Raw genomic sequence first — 20,862 nt, forward strand, 5'->3', positions numbered from 1 at the left:
TCTCCCCCACCCCCCCCTCTTCTCTCTCTCTCTCTCTCTCTTTTGCTCAAATAAATTTTAAAGAAAAAAAAAATACCTTTAGAGTCGGTGGATTCCCTCACAGGACTAGACTGTCCTGGGTCAAACTGTAGTAATAACAATGTCACAGCAACATACTTTGTCCTGTGGAGGTAATCAGATACAGGAAGACATGTATTGTTCACAGAGAACTAAAAGCAGGAAAAAACTATCATCAAAGATTTTATATACTATTATATCAGAATAAGAACTCGCGTTGTCTATGGCAAGATTCAGAAAGGGTCATTAGTACAGCTGTTCAAAAATCAATTATGGTAATAGTTAGCCTGGAATGACACCTCCACCAGATACTGTACAATCACTTTATTCATTCCCCCATCTTATCTTTACAATAACTGTCTGGAATAGATGTTAATATATTTTTAAGATTTTTTTAATCAGCTTTTTTTGTGAGAGAGAGAGAGAGAATGCACCCACAAGTGGGTCAGAGGGAGAGAGGAAGAGAGCGAGGGAATCCCCTCGAACCCATGACCTGAGCCAAAATCAAGAGTCGGAAGTTCATCGACTGAGCCACTGAGGTGCCCCTGGAATAGATGTTAATATTATTTGCACTTTGAAGACAAAGGAAGTGAGGTGCACAGAGATAAGCTTTTCAAGGTCACATAGATGGTAAAGAGCAGAGGCGGGTTGATAGTCTCCGGTCTGCTCAAGTCCAGTATTCAAATTCTTAACTCTGCTAGGCTTCATTGCCAACTCTGGACCAATCAGTATGACTGTGTTTTTAGGAACCAGAGGTTGATGCTTTTGGTGCCTGTAACCACAGCTTTAATTCTGATAATCTGACCTCCTTAGAGGCTAAGCCGAGTCTCACCAAACTTTGTTTGAATTAGTAGTATTTTTAAAGTACCCCAACCACAGACATCTTGTAGATTCATGGAATTAGCTAGAAGTCCTGAACAGGATTCTCTTTATCTTGTCCTTAAGGTTATATATATATGTGTATATATATATATATATATATATATATATATATATATATATATAAGCCTTACCCTGTGAAAAGCCATTTGCTGATTTGCTCTGAGTTCACTGGGAGTGTCAGGGGCAAGATCACAGCTGGTTCATGGTCCTGTGACAAGAATCAAGCTAAGATTTATGTAATCATTGATAGGTACAAGGAGATCTAAATGCTAACCTGTCTTCCATCTCTAAATCACTGCAGGATAATGGATCAGTTAATTACCCTTTCAGTGTCTCAGCCTGAAGATGGAGGTATTAATAGCTACCTTCCTACCTGCTGAACATTTTAAGGCAATTAAGTGAGACAGTGGAACATAAATACATTGAAAAAGCATAGAGTAGGCTATAACAAATTGTCCCTGACTTGCTATAAGACATCTCGTCATTCTTTAAGTCTTATGCCCGGGTTACGTCATTCTTCTCCTCCCACATGCACAGTGCTCTAAAGTGTTCCTCCCCTCCAGGGCCTGAAAGAGAAGTTGAGCCAATGCCAGCAAATAAAATCAGGTAAGGTGCTAGACTGATGCAACAGTATTCTAACTGGCCCTCTTAATTTACCCATCCTCATCCATCTTAGCTCACGTTTTCATTTCAGCTGGGTTAATTTTTCATTTTACAAGGAAAAAATTCATTTTATGAATATGGGTCTTTATAAGGCCCTTCAAATCTTACCCCTTTGGTAAATGTCTAACCTTCTTTCCTGGAGGAATGAGCCTGACCCAGAACCAAGCAGTAATTTACAAAACCCTGGGAGTTTGGGTGACTGTGGGTGGTGACTATTGAGTAGAGGGTGTGTCTACCGGTGTGGGAGTAGCTCCAAAGCAGCTGAAACAAGACCCCAGCTGTTTTAAATGTTCTAGTTTCTTTTGGAAAGTCTATTCTAGCCCAATCTACTCCCAACAGTCTAGAGGAAACTCTACCTTCAGTGCTTAGTCACGCTTAGTGGTGAGCCCCAGGGCAGGGCAATGCCCAGACCAGAAATGCACATCAGCCTAATCTTCAAAGAGAGATTCAGGGAGATAGAGAGAGAAGATTCTTTCCCTCATACAGGAAAACAGTTTTGAGATTTGAGCACTGAATTATTTGAAGTCAAAATATAAGTACTAATACGATGGGTAAATTTTCAGAGACCATGTTTTCTAAACATGAAGCAACTAAGCTGTACCAGGCTTGTAAGAGGAATGCTTTCCTTCCATGAACACTTAAGAAGTGAGTGGTTCTGTTGTGGCCACAAAATGGCAGGGGGGAAATCAGAGCTGTTGGTTGTATGGCTAGAGTGAAACCAAGGACCAGGACTCCCATAGCCAATTAGGCACACAGCTACCATCTCATGCTGAGGGTGCAATGCAGGGAATCCTGAATAGCTACAATCTGATCATAAGCCATGATCCCCAGGCTTGCCCAGGAAGACAAAGGAGAACATCTATGTGCCACAGTCAATGAAAGAGATGGGTATTCTCCATCTCTTTACGAGACTATGTGCTCTGCCTAAATGAAAACCTACCCAGGTTGTGAAAAACTTATTCACTTGTTTATCCATTCAACAAACATTTATTGGTCACCATACGACACATTAGAGGGGAAGGAATAAGATATAGCCCTTATCCAGCCAAAGAGCTTATATCTATGATAAATACAACATTCATAAACAAATTATCACACAAATAGAATAAAAGTTTGTTTTAGAAAGGTATACAAGATATTGTGCTTGATACTTTCTCTACCATTTGCAAAAACGTGGCCATTGTCCAATTGTCATGGGGGAAGAATTTTTACAAACTTTCCAAAGTGAGATGTCCATATTGATCCTGTTTCTAAAACTGCTGTACTTCTCTTGGTTCTTGGCTAAAAACACAGTTTATTTTTTTTTCAATATATGAAATTTATTGTCAAATTGGTTTCCATACAACACCCAGTGCTCATCCCGAAAGGTGCCCTCCTCAATACCCATCACCCACCCTCCCCTCCCTCCCACCCCCCATCAACCCTCAGTTTGTTCTCAGTTTTTAACAGTCTCTTATGCTTTGGCTCTCTCCCACTCTAACCTTTTTTTTTTTTCTTCCCCTCCCCCATGGGTTTCTGTTAAGTTTCTCAAGATCCACATAAGAGTGAAACCATATGGGGGCACCTGGGTGGCTTAGTCGGTTAAGCGTCCGACTTCAGCCAGGTCACGATCTCGCGGTCCGTGGGTTCGAGCCCCACGTCGGGCTCTGGGCTGATGGCTCAGAGCCTGGAGCCTGTTTCTGATTCTGTGTCTCCCTCTCTCTCTGCCCCTCCCCCGTTCATGCTCTGTCTCTCTCTGTCCCAAAAATAAAAATAAATGTTGAAAAAAAAAGAGTGAAACCATATGGTATCTGTCTTTCTCTGTATGGCTTATTTCACTTAGCATCACACTCTCCAGTTCCATCCACGTTGCTACAAAAGGCCATATTTCATTCTTTCTCATTGCCACGTAGTATTCCATTGTGTATATAAACCACAATTTCTTTATCCATTCATCAGTTGATGGACATTTAGGCTCTTTCCACAATTTGGCTATTGTTGAGAGTGCTGCTATAAACATTGGGGTACAAGTGCCCCTATGCATCAGTGCTCCTGTATCCCTTGGGTAAATTCCTAGCAGTGCTATTGCTGGGTCATAGGGTAGGTCTATTTTTAATTTTCTGAGGAACCTCCACACTGCTTTCCAGAGCGGCTGCACCAATTTGCATTCCCACCAACAGTGCAAGAGCGTTCCCGTTTCTCCACATCCTCTCCAGCATCTATAGTCTCCTGATTTGTTCATTTTGGCCACTCTGACTGGCGTGAGGTGATATCTGAGTGTGGTTTTGATTTGTATTTCCCTGATAAGGAGCGACGTTGAACATCTTTTCATGTGCCTATTGGCCATCCGGATGTCTTCTTTAGAGAAGTGTCTATTCATGTAAAAACACAGAGTTTATAAAAGGCACGGGGGTGTACAGTTGAGGGCCAGTGCACTAAGAGGCTGAGTTTTTTCTGCAACCACAAACCAGTGATGGAGCCATCATGCTTATTGCTACCGAACTGGCACATGCTGACCTCTTTTTCTATGTAGGAAGATAACCCTTTAGAGAACAATGGAGCATCCTTTATATGGGACAATGTGATCCCAATGTATCTTGGACTCAAGATCATAATGACTTCACATTTGATGGCCAGCATATTCTTGCTAGGCGACATGTATGTTCAGAGGCTCAGGGGTTATTAATTCAGCTGCTTCTTGCAAAACAAAAGTGAAGTCAAAGTCCTGAGCCCAGATGCCACATGGGGCAAACTAACTCGGCTCTTATTCATAGTGATAAGTTTTACAGTTAACCTGAGCCAAGTCTTTAAAATGTGAGCTGGCAAACACAAACAAGAAAAGAGAGAGAGCGACCCACCCAGCATAAACCTATCTTCAAGATTATTAAAGCTATAGGTGCTAATCCAGCATCATTACCTTGATCCTAAAGCACAAAGCACTTTCTTTCCTAACATAACTTTTCTTTTGTCCTAGAAAACCTAATGTGCCACTTTTATGGGGGATGAAAACTAAACCATAGAGATCCAGTTCCACTTTCACCCATTTTCACCCATCCTGGAGATATAAATGTTTTTGTAACTTTCCTGCTAATGTATATTGGCACTCTCATTGGTAATACCACAGTCTTTCTCACTATCTGGGCGGAACGTTCACTCCACATTCCCATGTCTTTCTTTCTGGCTAATCTGGCAGTTCTGGAGATCTTTTACTCTTCCACTTGTTGCCCCTCTCCCTTTGGTCAACCTCCTGACCATGGGGAGAATGCCCATCTCTTTCACTGACTGTGGCACATAGATGTTCTCCTTTGTCTTCCTGGGCAGTGCTGACTGTTTCCTCTTGGGATCATGGCTTAGGATCAGTTTGTAGCTATTCAGGATTCCCTGCATTACACCCTCAGCATGCGATGGTAGCTGTGTGCCTAATTGGCTATGGGAGCCCTGGTCCTTGGTTTCACTCTAGCCATACAACCAACAGCTCTGATTTCCCCCCTGCCATTTTGTGGCCACAACAGAATCACTCACTTCTACTGTGATGTACTCCGATCTTACAGTTGGCCTGTGGAGACACTCGAATACAAGAAGCCATGATCTTCATTGTCAGTGTCATCATCCTTACCATTCCCTGTTCCCTGATCTCCATCTCATACATCTTCATTGTGGGTGCCATTTTGAAGATCTGCTCTGCGGAGGGATGGTGCAAGGCCTTCTCCACCTTTTCCTCTCATCTGACCATGGCTCTCCTCCAGTATGGCTCCTGCAGCCTTATGTATTTATGCCCCAGCTCTAGCTATAACCCAGAAATGGGTGTCTGTTGTCTACACCTTTGTCACCCCTGTCTTGAATGCCTTGACCTATAGTAGGAGGAACAAGTTGCTGAAAGGCACTAAGTAGTGAAAAGACATTTACTGAACTAGGAAATGTGGGAGTTTCTGGGCTCATATAAACAACAGGAAATAATTATTCAGAAAACGATAAACTCGGGGACTAGATGACTAAACATTTGGGGAACTGATTTACCTACTTCCTCAGGACCCAGTTCCTTTTCCTAGCTCCCAACTATAGTGTAAGTTGGTGAAAGTAAGACATTATCATTTAAATAAGAGAGAGTAGTTTTTTTGTTTTGTTTTGTTTTGTTCACTGGTCCATCCCCAGTGCCTAAAACAGCTAAAGTAGATACTCAGTGCATATTTATTGAACTGGTGAATTCCTTCAAGTGATGGCAAAAATATTCTTAGTTCTTTGTCATTACCTGCACAAAGCTATATACTGAGATTTGCATATACCAGCATTCCATAAATACTTGTAGAATAACAGAGGTTGCCTCTAAAAACACTAATAATTCTTCAAGTTTCCACTCATAAAGTCTTATTTTTCTCCTTTCTATTGTCTGAGTGTTGAGAAAAAATTTTTTTAAGTTTATTTATTTATTTTGACAGAGTGTGAGCACAGGTGGGGGAAGGGCAGAAAGAGAAAATCCCAAGCAGGCTCTGTACTGTCAGTGCAGGGCTCAAACTCACGAACCCTGAGATCATGACTGAGCCAAAATTAAGAGTCCAGATGCGTAACCGGCTGCGCCACCCAGGCATCCCTCGGGTAATGTTTATTGTGAGACTCATCAGTGTTGAGAAGTTATAAAAATAGAATACATAAATATCTGGAATGTATTGCCATTTTAAAAAGTATAATTAGTGATATTTCAAAATTACAAATAATATCTTCACCCCATTCAGAATGGGAAATTTCAAGAAGGGGCCAAGGCACTAATGGTGATTTGGCAGAACTGGTAGGAGAACTTCTTGTCTCTGTTCTTACCAGTCTGTCTTGTTATGGTTCTACTTTTTTGTCTGTTTGTTTATTTATGTTTTGAGAGAGAGAGAGAGAAAGAGAGAGAGAGAATGAGCAGGGGAGGGGCAGAGAGAGAGGGAGACAGAGAATCCCAAGCAGGTTCTGCTCGATCAGTGCAGAACCCGACACGGGGCTCCAACTCACAAACCGTGAGATCATGACCTGAGCCAAAATCAAGAGTTGGATGCTTAACCTACTGAGCCACCCAGGCACCCCATTATGGTTCTACTTTTAAAATTACATGTTTCCATTTTTAAATATAATACACATCCATTTTATAAAAATTGAAAAACATATAAAAGTAGAAAAAGTTAAAAATCATTTCCAGTGCCACCAATTAAAAGAAACGTGAGAGAGGGGGAGACACAAAACGGAAGCAGGCTCCAGGGTCTGAGCTGTCAGTACAGAGCCTGATGTGGTGCTAGAACTCATGAACCATGAGATCAGAACCTGAGCAGAAGTCAGACGCTTAACTGACTGAGCCACCCAGGTGCCCCTTCCTATTGTCAATTGGTAGTTTTACAATTAATCTTGTTTATATTTATTAATTAAATTGACCTTTTTATATATTTTATATCTATTTAAATTTTTGTGGGTTTTCTAAGATGCTTAAAGAATTTTAAGATCCTTTTTAAAGAAAACTCTTCTATTTTTTTAAGTTTATTTATTTACTTTGAGAGAGAGAGAGAGAGCACAATTAGGGGACAGGCAGAGAGAGGGAGACAGAGAATTCTAAGCAGGCTCCACACTGTCAGCACAGAGCCCAACGTGGGGCTCGAACCCATGAACCATGAGATTATGACCTGAGCCAATGCAGGATACTTAACCGACTGAGCCACCCAGACCCCTAAGATCTATTTCTTAGTCTTTGTGCTTTATGTCAATGCTTTCCCTATAATATGTGAAAGTAATACAATATTTTGAAAGTTTATTAATGATTTTATATGTATATTATGTGTACTCTTTACATACATACTATATATGTATACATGTTATTATAAAATTCAGTATTCGGATTTTTGCTTTGTGATTTTTCCACTTTTTTAGTAAATAAATTCTGAAATTCCATCCTGAAATCATACAAATATTCACCCATATTTTGTTCTTGCTGCTTTATGTTTAAAATTTTACATTACAAATAAAAATAAAAATAAAAATAAAACTCTCAACAACTGGTTGAAAGCTGAAAAAAAATAAAATTTTACATAGAACTTATTTATCATTGTGGAATGTATGCTGTTGTATGCTGTGCTATAAGGCTTTAACTTTTATCTCAAAATAAATAACCAATTGCTTCAGTGTAATTCAAATCATGTTTCCTTAACCCAGTGAATTATTATCTTTATCACATAGAAACACACATGTATGTTCTTTTTCTCAGCCACTTACTCTGTTCCATAAATTAGTCTGTGTATTCCTGTACTGATACTACCTTATTTGTACCACTGGTATTTTATGATCATTTACATAATAGTATTAGAATCTGTTTATCTTTCCAGAAATTTGCTATAATTAAAAGGTTTGGAGTTTACCTTCAAACAGGTTGTGGTGGTTTCGAAAAACATCCACCAGTTCTTTGATATTCTTTCTTTATAAAGTGGATGGTATTCTTTTGGGTTTTCTTTTCCTATTGAGATAGAATAATTATTATGTTAAACACATAATCCACCTCTTCCATCAAAATTGTCCCATCTTAACTGTCAGCTCATAGGTGAGGGAAGCAAGTGTGCCTGAGTTCTTTTTATAGTTTATTTATTTGTTTCATGGGGGTGGGGGGCAGGGAGTGGTACAGAGAGAAGGAGAGAGACTCCCAAACAGGCTTTGTGCCGTCAGCAGCACAGCCGGGTAAAGGGCTCAATCCCACGAACCATGAGATCATGGCCGGAGGTGAAATCAAGAGTCAGTTGCTTAACTGACTGAGCCACCCACCCAGGCACCCAAAGTATGCCTGAGTTCTTAAACATCATTGAATTTTACATCAGCCTTGTGTATAATTAATGCCTCAAGACTTTTGTTTTTCATTTTTTTATGGTTATTTATTTTTGAGAATAAAGACTGAGCATGAGTGGGGAAGGGGCAGAGAGAGAGAGGGAGACACAGAATCCGAAGCAGGCTCCAAGCTCTGAGCTGTCAGCATAGAGCCTGACGTGGGGCTCAAACCCATGAACCGTGAGATCATGACCTGAGCCGAAGTCAGATGCTTAACCGACGGAGCCACCCAGGTGCCCCCAAGACCTTTTTTTTTAAATGTTTATTTTTGAAAGAGAGAGAGAGAGAGAGAGAGAGAGCACGAACAGAGGAGGGGCAGAGAGAGAGGGGGACAGAGGATCCAAAGCAGGTTCTGTGCTGACAGCAGACAGCCTGATGCAAGGCTCGAACTCACAACCTGGAGATCATGACCTGAGCTGAAGTCGGATGCTCAACCAACTGAGCCACCCAGGCGCCCCCTAATGCCTCAAGACTTAATGATGTTCATGGAATTTGACTAATTTTTATACTTTGTTGAACAAACCTCTCTCCCTTTTGCAAGGTTTGCCCAAAGGAAGATACAGCCAAGGTCCCTCCAGTACAGCAGTCTCAGGGAACAGCCTGAATCTTTTTCCCAATGGCCCCGGGAAAAGGCCAGAAACCAGAACCTCACTTATCCTCTCTCACTTAGATATGGGGAAATACGGAAGTCCAGCTAATGCCAGAAGCTGACTCCCAGTGAGCCTTAGGCGTACCAGGGAACACCAAGGTATTGGGCAGGGAGTTGGGCGGTAGAGGCTTTTTAAGCTTTCACAGGGTCTCCTCTCTTCCTCCCTACCCTCCGTCTTAGTCCTCTTCCACCCTGTCCCCATTCCTTAGCACCAGCTGTTACTAGTAAAATGGGCAAGGATATATTCTGAATGGGATGTTGCCATCCACCCCTGTTCTGGTGACCCTATGAGAACTACAAGAAACCAAGGCAAGGGGATTATAAAGGGTACTTGAAGACCTTCAAGGTATAATGTGTGAAGACATCTCCTATGAACCAATAGCTAGAGTCAATTTTTCACTTCGTCAATTCATTCATTCATTCATCCATTCATTCATTTTGACAGAGACAGCACAAACAGGAGGAACAAAGAGAGAGGAAGAGAGAGAATCCCAAGCAGGCACCGCATTGTCAGCACAGAGCCTGATGTGGGGCTTGAACCCACGAACCGTGAGATCACGACCTGAGCAGAAAACCAAGAGTCGGACGCTTAACCGACTGAGTCACCCAGGGGCCCTGCGAATCCTTTTCTTTATATTGGTTTATGATTGAAAGAACTGAGAATGTTTGAACAATTACTATTAAGTGCTGAAGTAAATGATGTGGTAAGAATAAAATGCTGAATGGGAAATACATCGTTTCTGCCTTCTGTCACTTATTCCCGCTAAGGGCCCAGGAAGGAGGGACTCATCATCCCTTTCCTGAGCTGTGTACATAAATGACAAGGGGAATAGTTGCCCGTGCCCCCGTCCCTGGCCTGCAATGCTCAAAGAATCAAAAGAAAACGATGGAAGCAACTGTAAGCTCACATCTCTTAGCACTTCAGTAACAGACAAATGTGCAAGAAAACGGACTTTCTGCTTTTATCTTCCAATGCCATGGTCTACCCCAGAACGCTACCATATTTCCCCATCTCTACATGGCAGCCAATCACTACTACCTGATGGATATGCCTACAACACATCCTTAGTGTCAAGACCTGGTCAGCATTAAGCTGTCCCCCGCCCCCCGCCCCGACTGCCACCGGGGGGACCCACGGCAGGAGGGTGGGCCTGCGCTTTCTCTCTCATTCTTGATACTTCTTTTAATGATCTTTCATGCTCTCACCTAGTGAAACTTCCTATTTTTCACCTTTCAGCAGTATATGACATACTTGAATGTTAATGTTTTCTCATGATGCTACTCCAAAACCATTTTAGATAACTCCAATGGTTCACACATACCACATGGGGTAGGTTGTAAAATGCCCCATCTCCCCCTGAGATGTCCATGTCCTGATGCCCAGAACCTGTGAATCTGACTTTATGCGGTAAAGGGGATTTTGCAGATGGGGACATTATCCTGGATTATCCAGGTGCCCCCACTGTTATGGAGTCTTTGTAAGAGGGAAGCAGGAGGGTGGGAGAGAAAAACGTAACAACAGACGGAGAGGGTGTGAGGGAGAGTCTGAAAGACGCTCGGCTGCCAGCTTTGAAAACGGAAGACAGGCAACAAGCCAAGGAATGCAAACAACGTCTAGAACCTGAAAACAGTAAACAGATTCTCTCCTAACACTCCAGAAGGAATATAGTACTGCAAGTTTGTGGGCTACATGAACAATGACCCTCTGGGCAGCCCATGACTTTCTCCTTCTCTACGAGACATTTTCCAAGCACTCAGGTTTAATGTCTTAAAGCCATGGTTCTCAAAGTAGAACGAGTGGCATCAGCATCACCTGGGAACTTGCTATAAATTCTCCAGTCCTACTTCAGACCTACTGGATCAGAAACTTTGGGGATGAGGCCCAGTAGTCGGCGTTTTTTAACAAGCCCTCTTCGGGACGTGGAGAACCACTGATTTAGAGTTGCGCGTTACTTAATGAAAATTGAAACCATCTAAAACTAGTCTCACAAGAAAGTAAACTTTGTTTTGCCATAATTTTTTTTTTTAAAAAGAATATATAGAGCCTATAAATACCACAATGGGTCATTTGTAGCTTTTGGAGAGAGGACAATGCTAAAGAAAACTCTCTGGCTTTGTCTAATTGATGTCCTCTCTCTCCTGTCAAAAGCCTATTGTACCCACCTAGCATGCAAGAGAGACTTCTCTTTCATCCACTTATGGGATACTCTCTAGAGGGATCACACCTTATTTCTGAAGAATCACTTGTGAAAGGAACTTGTACCCCTCCCATCTTAACAATGGATCTAGGGGCACCTGGGTGGCTCAGCCAGTTAAGTGTCCAATTTCAGCTCATGATGTCACAATTTGTGAGTTCGAGCCCCACATTGGGCTCTTGCTGATGGCTCAGACCCTGGAGCCAGCTTCAAATTCTGTGTCTCCCTCTCTTTCTGCCCCCCCCCCCTCATATTCTCTCTCTCTCTCTCTCTCAAAAATAAAAACATTAAAACAATTTTTTATTTAAAAAAATAATGGATTACACAACTAAAAAAAGTGCATTATTCCCTTAAAGGAACTCTCATTAATCCCCCTCACAAATAGGTGTTATGTGAGGGGAAAAAATGGGTAATTTTGGTGATCATCTCAGTGACACCTTGTCTTCTGTTTCTTTAATTACTGCTTATTTTTCTACTTTCTTTGAGCTTACCCGATTCATTTATATTCAGGCTTTCCTACTTTCTTATATAAACTGCTTTAGCTATATCCTGAAAGTCATGATAAGCTATATGTTTATCATTAAGTTCTAAATATTTTCTGCTTGTCATATTTTCTTAAGTAGTGAATGAATTAGAGGTATATTTTTAATTTTTTTGAGTCTATTTATTTTGAGAGAGAGCGAGGATCCTAAGCAGGCTCTGCACTGTCAGCACAGAGCCCCATGCGGGCTCGAATTCAAGAACTGTGAGATCATGACCTGAACCGAAATCAAGAGTCAGATGTTTAACTGACTGAGCCACCCACGTGCCCCGAGGTGTATTATTTTTAACGTCTGATTTTTTTTCAAGTTTATTTATTTTGAAAGAGACCGAGAGAATGTGGGCATGGGCGAGGCAGAGAAAGAGGAACAATCTCAAGCAAGCTCAACGTTGTCAGCGCAGAGCCCATGTGGGGGCTTGAACTCATGAAATGGAAACTGTGAGATCCTGACCTGCGCGTAAATCGAGTCAGATGCTTAACCAGCTGAGCCACCCCGGTGCCCCTTGATGTCTGATTTCTAACATAATGATCAGAAAACATGATCTGCATCGTCAAGGATCAGCCAACGTTTTCCGAAAAGAGCCAGTTAGTAAACCGTGCAGGCTTTGCAGGCCAAATGGGTCTCCACTGTAAGTACTCATCTCCACCTTTGTTGCCCTAAAGCAACCAAAGACAGTATGTAAATAAATTAAAGTGACTATTCCAACAAAATTTTACTTACAACAGTAGATAACTGGCCTGGTTCAGCCAAGAGAGTCATTTCCAACCCCTGGTCTATATAGTACCAATTCCTTTTGGTCACCGTTAAGACTTGCTGTTACCTAGTACTGTGTTGTAGCAATGTTCAGTGTGTGCTTGAAACCCACTTATCATCCTATCCTCCCTCTGCTCCTCTTCCTTAAGGTTCAGGCCTGGCCCATGTAAGCATTTGCTTTTGTTAAATTATCACGGTGATTCAGACACTGGGTTTTTGGAATCAGAGAGACCCCAGCTGCCAGCTTTGCCACTTGCCATTGGGTGATTTGGGGCAAATTATTTAACATCTCTAATCCTCAAGTTCCTCACCTGTAAGATAGACAAAATAATAATAATAATTAATAATAAATACCTCATGGGGTTGGCATAGGAAGGATTTAACGAGATAATCCATATATGGCACCTAGCAGAGTGCCAGACAGATTTCAATCATTATCAGTAGCATTAACATCATCATGCCATTGAACCACTATCGAGTGAGGTAGGTATCATTAAACCCATTTTACAAAGAAATTAAGGCTCAAAGATGTTTAGGTAACTTGCCCTAAATCTGATAGCCAGTGAGTGACAAAGCACCGATTCCCACCCAGAGCTTCTTGTCTCCAACTCCAAAGCGTCCAGGACTCAGGCTCTGATTAATCCAATCACCCTAACAAGGGAGGAATTAATTGACCGTATGCCATTCCTTAGGCGAGGCTGCATTTTCAGACACGCGGAGAAAGGAGTTGCGGAATGCACAGGGATTAATTCTTCGCGGTTCAAGTTTAGTCCTTACGGGAAACGAGAGAGTTCCGCGAGCTCAACGGGTCAACGGGCGGACCGACAGGGCCCGGGCGGTGCCAGCAGAGGCGGCAAGCCACCAGACTCCGGGAACCAGGGTGTCGCGGCTTATGATCTGGACAAAACTCCTTTTTGGGCTCGATCCGCGCAGGAGGTGGTGTCCCTCGGCGGCGCAGCCGGGCTGGCGCTCCTCGGCCCCGGTGACCTTGCTACCCACGGCCCCGCTGCCCTTTCTGGCTCCCCCGTTCCACGTGCCCGGGGCGCCTGGCGCCTAAAAATATCACCCCGGTTCAACCTCCCAGTACATGCCTTCGCTTTTTAAAAACCGGCCGCCGTCATCACCTCGAGACTCATAAATCACAGCCCTGACCTGCTGTGGAGGCAGCGGGTGACGGGGCCCTCAAAGCAGCGACGAATTCAGCCCCCTTCGATGACCCGGGCTTTTCGGTCTTTTCCCCCTCCGCTCCGCGCACAGGGCATATCGCGAGGACCGCCCGCCCCACCCTAGCCCCGAAGATCGTGCTGGTCGTTAGAAAAACAGCCCGGGAACCTCCATTTCTCCCAGCTCGGGCTAAACCGGGGACTCTTCAAAGCCATATCCTGTGACAATCACAGGGGTTTTCTCCGCCCCGTCGGTGACGGAAAACTCGTGACTCGGACCTGAGCGCGGGGCGGGCGGAAAGCAGCCGGGGGCGGAGCTGCGAGCCCGGCTCGCGAGGAAGCCCCCGACGGGCGGCGCGTGCGCAGTCGCTCTCCACGGGACCTCCTTCCCGCCGCTGAGACTAGGAAGCGGGACGCCAAATCTGTCCCCGCGCAGCCGCCGCGCCGGGCGCCGAGCGGGGCGGCCGGCCTCCCCGAGGCGCGCCTGTGCACGTTCCCACGCACGCTCCGGCGTACGGCGGCGGCCAGGGGTCGCGAGCCGGTGGAGGACCCGCGCGCGGAGGAGCCCGGCGAGTCAGCGCCTCTTCCCTCCCTCCCCCACTCCCCTCCCCGCTCCCTCCCCCCCTCCCCAAGAATGTTCCGCTACGAGGTGAGCTCTTGCGACCGGAAGTAACCCCTCCCTCCCTCCTGCGCCCCTTTTCGTCTCTCACCCCCTGCGCGTCCGTCCCGCGCCCCTGGAGGAGGAGGAGGGGGCTGGCGGCGGGACCGCCGGGACCGAGTAGAGCGCTTGGGGCCTGGGGTCGCGGGTTTAATCCGAGGGTGGTGAGCAGGCTCCAGGGGGCGGGACTGTCCTATCAGTTGCCGCCGGGAGAGTTGGCCTCTGTTTTGGGGTGGCGAGGGCCCGTTAAGTACCGTATCCAGACCATTCCCCAACCCCCACCCCGGGAGGAGCCGCGGAGGGGAGAGCGTCGCACCCACCGGCTTGAGGAAGAGTCTCCCGGGAAAGCCTAGAAACACGTTTCCCGCCCTGGACCCGGAACCACCTCCCCTCCAGTTACATACCCGTGCGCACTGGCAACCAGCCGGTCAGGGGGTGTCCGGACTTGCCCTTTTCTGGGGCCGAAGACTGTTTACCAAAGAGGGCTCCCCGAGTTGGGAGGGGGCGTGTCCAGCAGAAGTTCCTTCTGGGCGAGTGGGGGGAGACGTGGGTTTGGTGACCATCCCGGGAATGTAGCGACAGTCAAGTTAGCGACAGTCTAACCCGACCGCTAACTCACTGTATGACCTTGAGCAACTCCCAGTCTCTGGACATAAAGTTTCTAGATTTGTAGACTGAAAGGGCTGCTCTAGGTGATCCCTGAAAGCCTCTACAATTGAAAAAAGCAGTGATTTGGCTAAGTGGATCTTTGTGATTTTGAAGGGCGTGCAGCTGGGAGTTGCTTGTGACGTGGAGGCTTGTATGCCTGCTTTGTGTAAGTTTGGGAGGGCTTAAGATGGGTGGAATGGCCCTTTGGCCTAACCTTTCCTTCGGGGACAGCCTAGCGAAGAAGTAGCCTGGCAAGGTATGTCACAGACCTGCCTGTTGATAGGTGGTGCTGTGATCCTGAGTCTTTGGACATTGGGGGACACATACACAATAGGAAGGGTTCAAGATGAACTGACTTGATGTAAACATGGAGAGAGATGCTGAGATGCAGGAGGCAGAGTTGCCAAAAGAAAAGAAAACTTGGAAAATAAGTCCGTTGAAAACGGTAGCGGAGGGGGGAATATTTAAAAGGGAACGGACCTACGTGGTTGTGGGAATATCTAGCACTGTGGAGCAGTCCAGGGTCTTTGCCAAATCTCTGCCCCATTTTATCCTCACTGAGGTGTTGTCCTTTTGTTACCACCTAGAGCCTAACACAGAGCCTGAGACACAATAGGTACTTTAGAGGTCTGTACTGCGTTAACTAGAATATGACTTGCCCACGTTTGCACCACTTGTACGAATGGAGCCAGAACTTGAACTCACCGTATCACAGCTTTTCCAGAGTTCTCTTGATTGGGGTTGAAAATTTAGCTTTCTGTTTGATCACCAGAGTTTGGGCCTACAGAAAACAGGATGGAAAATGAACAGAAAACCTTAAAAGGGCATAATGAAATATGGTTGCAAATTTGACGTGAATATGGGAAACCTGATACTTAATGTTGAAAAATATTTCTAAAACTCAAGCAAAATAATAATAAAGTGTGCATCTTCAGTGGTCATTACTACTCTAACCAGTGATGTGAAGAAAGTTGGAGGCCTAATTCCTTAGTTATGCGAAGAAATACCGTTACTAGATTCTTGATGGAGAAACGGAGTGTTTGGGCCAAGAGAAACTGAAAGAAGATGCTGACATCTTCCAATGTCAAGGAAATTGGGCATAGAAAAAATGCTGTCTCTACAAGAGGTCATAATGAAGCTATTCTGATGATGGGGAAGATAAAATGAACATTTTTTTTCAATGACTTTTTCACATTGTTACTCATGAGTGTGAATTTCATGAATAGTTAATCTCTTCTCTTTTTTTAGTCTTTAGAGGATTGTCCTCTGGACGAAGATGAAGATGCCTTTCAGGGCTTGGGAGAGGAAGATGAAGAGATTGATCAATTCAATGATGATACGTTTGGGTCAGGTGCAGTTGGTAAGTGACAGTGTTCTTAGAATGTCATCTTGGTCTCTTGCTCTTTTCAAATGTTCTCTTTTAAGTGCTTTATCTTAGTAGGAGTAACTGCCTTCACAAATTGGGCAAAATATTGTATTCTTGGTCTCAGAATAGTTCAGTCCTCACTGGAAGCATCTACCCCACTCCCTGAGCCTCTTTTTTTTCCTCATATATAAAACCAGATGTTCTCTGAGCCCTTTCCCTTCCGGCTACATTACCTGTAGCTGTAGGTTGGATGCTAAAAGGAATGCAAATGGTTAGACAAGTAGGCATTTTCTGAAGATTTAAAATAATCCTAGAAGAAGGAAATTTTTATTTGTGGAACATGTAACTTTTGGAAAACCAGTTAACTAAGAGAAAACTTGGACTTGAGTGTGTATGTTTTAAAATTCATGGGGCTCCTGGGTGGCTCAGCAGTTAGGCGTCCAACTCTTGATTTCAGCTCAGGTCATGATCTCACGTTTTGTGGGTTCAGGCCCTGCATCAGTCTCTGTGCTGGCAGTGTGGAGCCTGCTTGGGATTTTTTTCTCTCTTTCTCCCACTCCCCCTCCTCCCCCTCTCTCTTCTCCCTATCCTTCCCCCCCTTTCTTTCCGCCCCTCCCATGCCTGCTCTCCCTCTCAGAATAAAGAAATAAACTTTAAAAAATAAATACAATGAAATTCAATTAACCAGTGGTATATTGCATGACCCTGCTATTGCCTTATAGTATCTTCAGTAAAATAGGAAGCATTTTATTCCAAGAATTGTGGTGATAGGAAGTCTTCATAAGTTAGAAAAGTGCTGTGCACAGATGAAATTTTCTCATCCCTGGATATGAACATATATTCTAGGAATTGGAAAAGGGTAAAAAACTAAAGAGCCAAACTAAACATAACATAGCTCAGAGTTATAATTACTAAAATGGGAGACTTAGGGAGCAAGCTTATATGATAAAGTTCGAGAATTAGAGATCCTAGAACAAGTGTACTAATAAAATATACTTTAAAAAAAATAAATAGGTAAGAGTGCAAATATTTTTACTTTAACTGTTGGTGTTGAAAAGTAGCAATAACAGTGTTTCTGTTGGGATGTGTAACTATATGTGATTTCTTTGGAATCAGCATTTCTGTCTATGCAACAAACATTGTTCAAACTTAAGTAGCAAGAGGAAATTATGCAATAGTGACTAATCTTAAAATGTTGAATATCAAAAACAAATAAGAGATCTTAGAGGTGTGATAATGGTGACTCATTCTGCAGTGACCTAAGTAGCTTGAGTTGATTAAAACTTAGACTCTGTTGAATTAACTGGCAAAAATAACAGAGTTTGCTCGTTAGTCGAGGCTTACAGAATTCAGTAGAGATATACAACTGCCACTATCAGGAGCAGCAAGAGAAGTGTCTAAGGTAGAAGCAAGACAGATTACAGAAGGAAACCAAAGACCATTTGGATTATAGCCATAGTTTAGGAGATGAGATCGGCCAAGAGAAGGACAATGTCAAAGATGCTGTTCTCTCTCCATGGAGATCACCGAAGAAGAGAGGTAGGATAGAATTGCAAATGAACTGATGTGAATTGCAAATTGATTTGGAAGTTCCTTTAGTGTATAACCTATAGAACACAATAGAAGTTACAAGCATCGTGTGCTTGTTTCTGGAACTCCTTTTCTCTTAAAGTATTGTACTGATTGTTACCAGTTTTCAGCAAATTCGTCACTGTTAAATGAAGTTGATGGAATTGACTGACAGATGTTACATTAAGATGAAACAGCATAGTAATAAGCCCTCAGTTTTGAACCCGGAGAGAAGAGAAATAATCTTGCCTCTTCTCGTTGACTTCCAGCGTGCTGTGGGCAATCTTTTTCTGCTTCTCCGTTCCTCACAAGTTGAGGGAAATGTTTCCTTAAAAGGACATTGGAGTGTGCAGAACTGTATTTTGTATGATGGAAAAAAAGAAAAGCACACACATGTTGAAAAAGCCCCTAGGGTTACACAGTAAAAGAACAGGTAGTAAAAAGTAAAGGCAGTGAAATAGCAGCATATGGTTAGCCCAGTTTGTACCTGAGGGCATAAGTGATTAAGAAAGACTTTCCTTGTTCATCAAAGTTTATAATGGAGAAGAGATTTCTAGGGGTGCTTGGGTGGCCCAGTCAGTTTAGCATCTGACTGTTGACTTCGGCCCAGGTCATGATCCAACAGTTTGTGAGTGCGAACCTCCCCCATCAGGCTCTGTGCTGATGGCACGGAGCCTGCTTGGGATTGTCTCTCTTCGCCCCTCCCCTGCTTGCATCCATGCGTGCTCGCTCGCTCTCTCTGTCTCTCAAAATAAACATTAGAAAAAGATTTCCAAATATGAGCCCTCTCCTTTAGGAGTATGATATATTTGTATTAAAGTTAAAATCATAATTCTTTATGATATCTTGATATAAATATTACACAGATTTATTTTAAAAAATTGCTAAGTCAACCTGTGATTTGTTTAATACACTTGTACAGGTGGTATAAAGAATTTAAACTAGGAGGGGCGCCTGAGTGGCTCAGTCGGTTAAGCATCCAACTTTGGCTCAGGTCATGATCTCACTGCTAGTGGTTCGAGCCCTGCATGGGGCTCTGTACTGACAGCTCAGAGTCTGCAGCCTGTTATGGATTCTATGTCTCTTTCTCTCTGCCCCTCCCCTGTTCACGTTCTGTCTCAATCAATCAATCTCTCTCCCCCTCTCTCCCTCTCTCTGTCTCACTCAAAACTAAATAAAAATTAAGAAAAAAATTTTAAGAATTTAAACCAGGAGGTAAAATGTCAGACCTCTGACATGTTATGGGTTGATGGTTTTTAACTCAAGGAGTGAGTGTCTTGAATGATACTTGTTAGTACAGTAGTTATTTTAAGTCACTGGCTGCAAATGCTCTGATGTCACCTTTCCTTAAGAAACTAGTGCTTGTCTTCTGCATGGAAAAATATTTACATCATCTTAAAGCAGTAAATGGCCACAGTAATCTTAACTCATCCTCTAAAAATAGAAGTTGACACTTACAAAGTACTTATTGTCTGTTGGGCACCACTATAAATGTTGTGTATATATATATATATATATATATATATAATTAATCCTCACAAGAACCTTGTTCATTCGAACAAATGAGGAAGCAAAGTGTGAGAGAGGTTAGGTAACTATAAATGCAATCAGTGTAAACTACCAGTTATGTTTAAAGTTGGTGAGGAATCTTTGGGAATCTCCTGCCTCTGCTTGGAAAGGCTCCCCATTCTTTCCACTTCCCTTTAATTGATAGCTGTTAAAATCTTTAGGGACTTAAGTTGCCTTGACATTAACTCACCTGTATTTCCTTTTCATTTTGTTTTTATTCAAAAATATTCCAGAGACAGACGGCAGCCCAGAATTCAGTAACCCACATCTGGGTATAGATTAATTAGTTAACAGAAAACAGATAACTTCTTTTTTCTTCATTTCTCTGGTATTCTTTTGCCTAGCCTTTATGATTTTGATCATTGTGGATTGAGGTCAAGTGTTGGCATATATACGTAACTTTATTTTTAGGTCATTTGAAAAAGATATGAGTGAGGTATCCTCTTCTAGTAAGGGCATGTGATCTCTTGACATATTGCTTCACATGACTTTTCACAAGAGCAAGGAAGATCCAAAATAAAGATGACAGTATTCTGTGGCGTAGATTTCTTTATTTACGTGTTTGAAACAGTGACAGTCCATTCACAACAAAGCCATTCTCACAGAATATGGCTATTTAACCAGTGCTTTTAAAATGTATTATTAAGGACAAATACACTGTTTGTCTTTGGTAGGATCTGGTAATCCTAGTAAACATGAGTATGGGAGGTGGTGAATGAAAACAACTCAAGTTAGAATTCTTCTGCATTAGGATCTGTCTGCTAACAAATTAGCTTCTTAAACTGGGGAGATAAATGTTAAAAAAAATCCCCCAACTGAGGATTGCATAGGGTCCTCATCTTTTGGCATCCCCAAGTTAGTAACATTGCAAAAAACAATCCTTTAAAAACTTGCTCAGCTTACTCTTCCTTAGCAAAAATGACACAAATATTAATGTCGCAACTGATTTTTAATTACATTCATCTTTAAGAATATTTTTCTGGGGGCGCCTGGGTGGCGCAGTCGGTTAAGCGTCCGACTTCAGCCAGGTCACGATCTCGCGGTCCGTGAGTTCGAGCCCCGCGTCGGGCTCTGGGCTGATGGCTCAGAGCCTGGAGCCTGTTTCCGATTCTGTGTCTCCCTCTCTCTGCCCCTCCCCTGTTCACGCTCTGTCTCTCTCTGTCCCAAAAATAAATAAACGTTGAAAAAAAAAAATTAAAAAAAAAAAAAAAAAAGAATATTTTTCTGGGTAACTGATAATACTATAATTTTCATCTAAAGTGAATTTTTTTCTTTACCACAAATAGTACATTCAGATATACCACAGTGCTCGAAGACTAGACAGTGGTTCTGATC

General features: G+C 43.1%; 1 protein-coding gene and 1 pseudogene across 1 annotated transcript in view; both read left to right on the forward strand.

The window, feature by feature from the left end:
• The first annotated feature begins 4,592 nt into the window (after positions 1-4,592).
• LOC121043908 (olfactory receptor 10V1-like) lies at positions 4,593-5,472 on the forward strand (annotated as a pseudogene).
• Positions 5,473-14,127: 8,655 nt separating this feature from the next.
• PATL1 (PAT1 homolog 1, processing body mRNA decay factor) overlaps positions 14,128-20,862 on the forward strand; it is a 32,935-nt gene continuing 26,200 nt past the window's right edge. The window contains exons 1-2 of the mRNA XM_040495050.1: positions 14,128-14,366; positions 16,272-16,383. Of these exons, the coding sequence (XP_040350984.1) occupies positions 14,352-14,366; positions 16,272-16,383 (127 nt within the window). The 5' untranslated portion in view covers positions 14,128-14,351. The remainder of the gene's footprint in view (positions 14,367-16,271; positions 16,384-20,862) is intronic.

Source organism: Herpailurus yagouaroundi, unplaced genomic scaffold (assembly GCF_014898765.1).
Source record: "Herpailurus yagouaroundi ecotype Mexico unplaced genomic scaffold, PumYag 187, whole genome shotgun sequence".
NCBI classification, from domain to species: domain Eukaryota; kingdom Metazoa; phylum Chordata; class Mammalia; order Carnivora; family Felidae; genus Herpailurus; species Herpailurus yagouaroundi.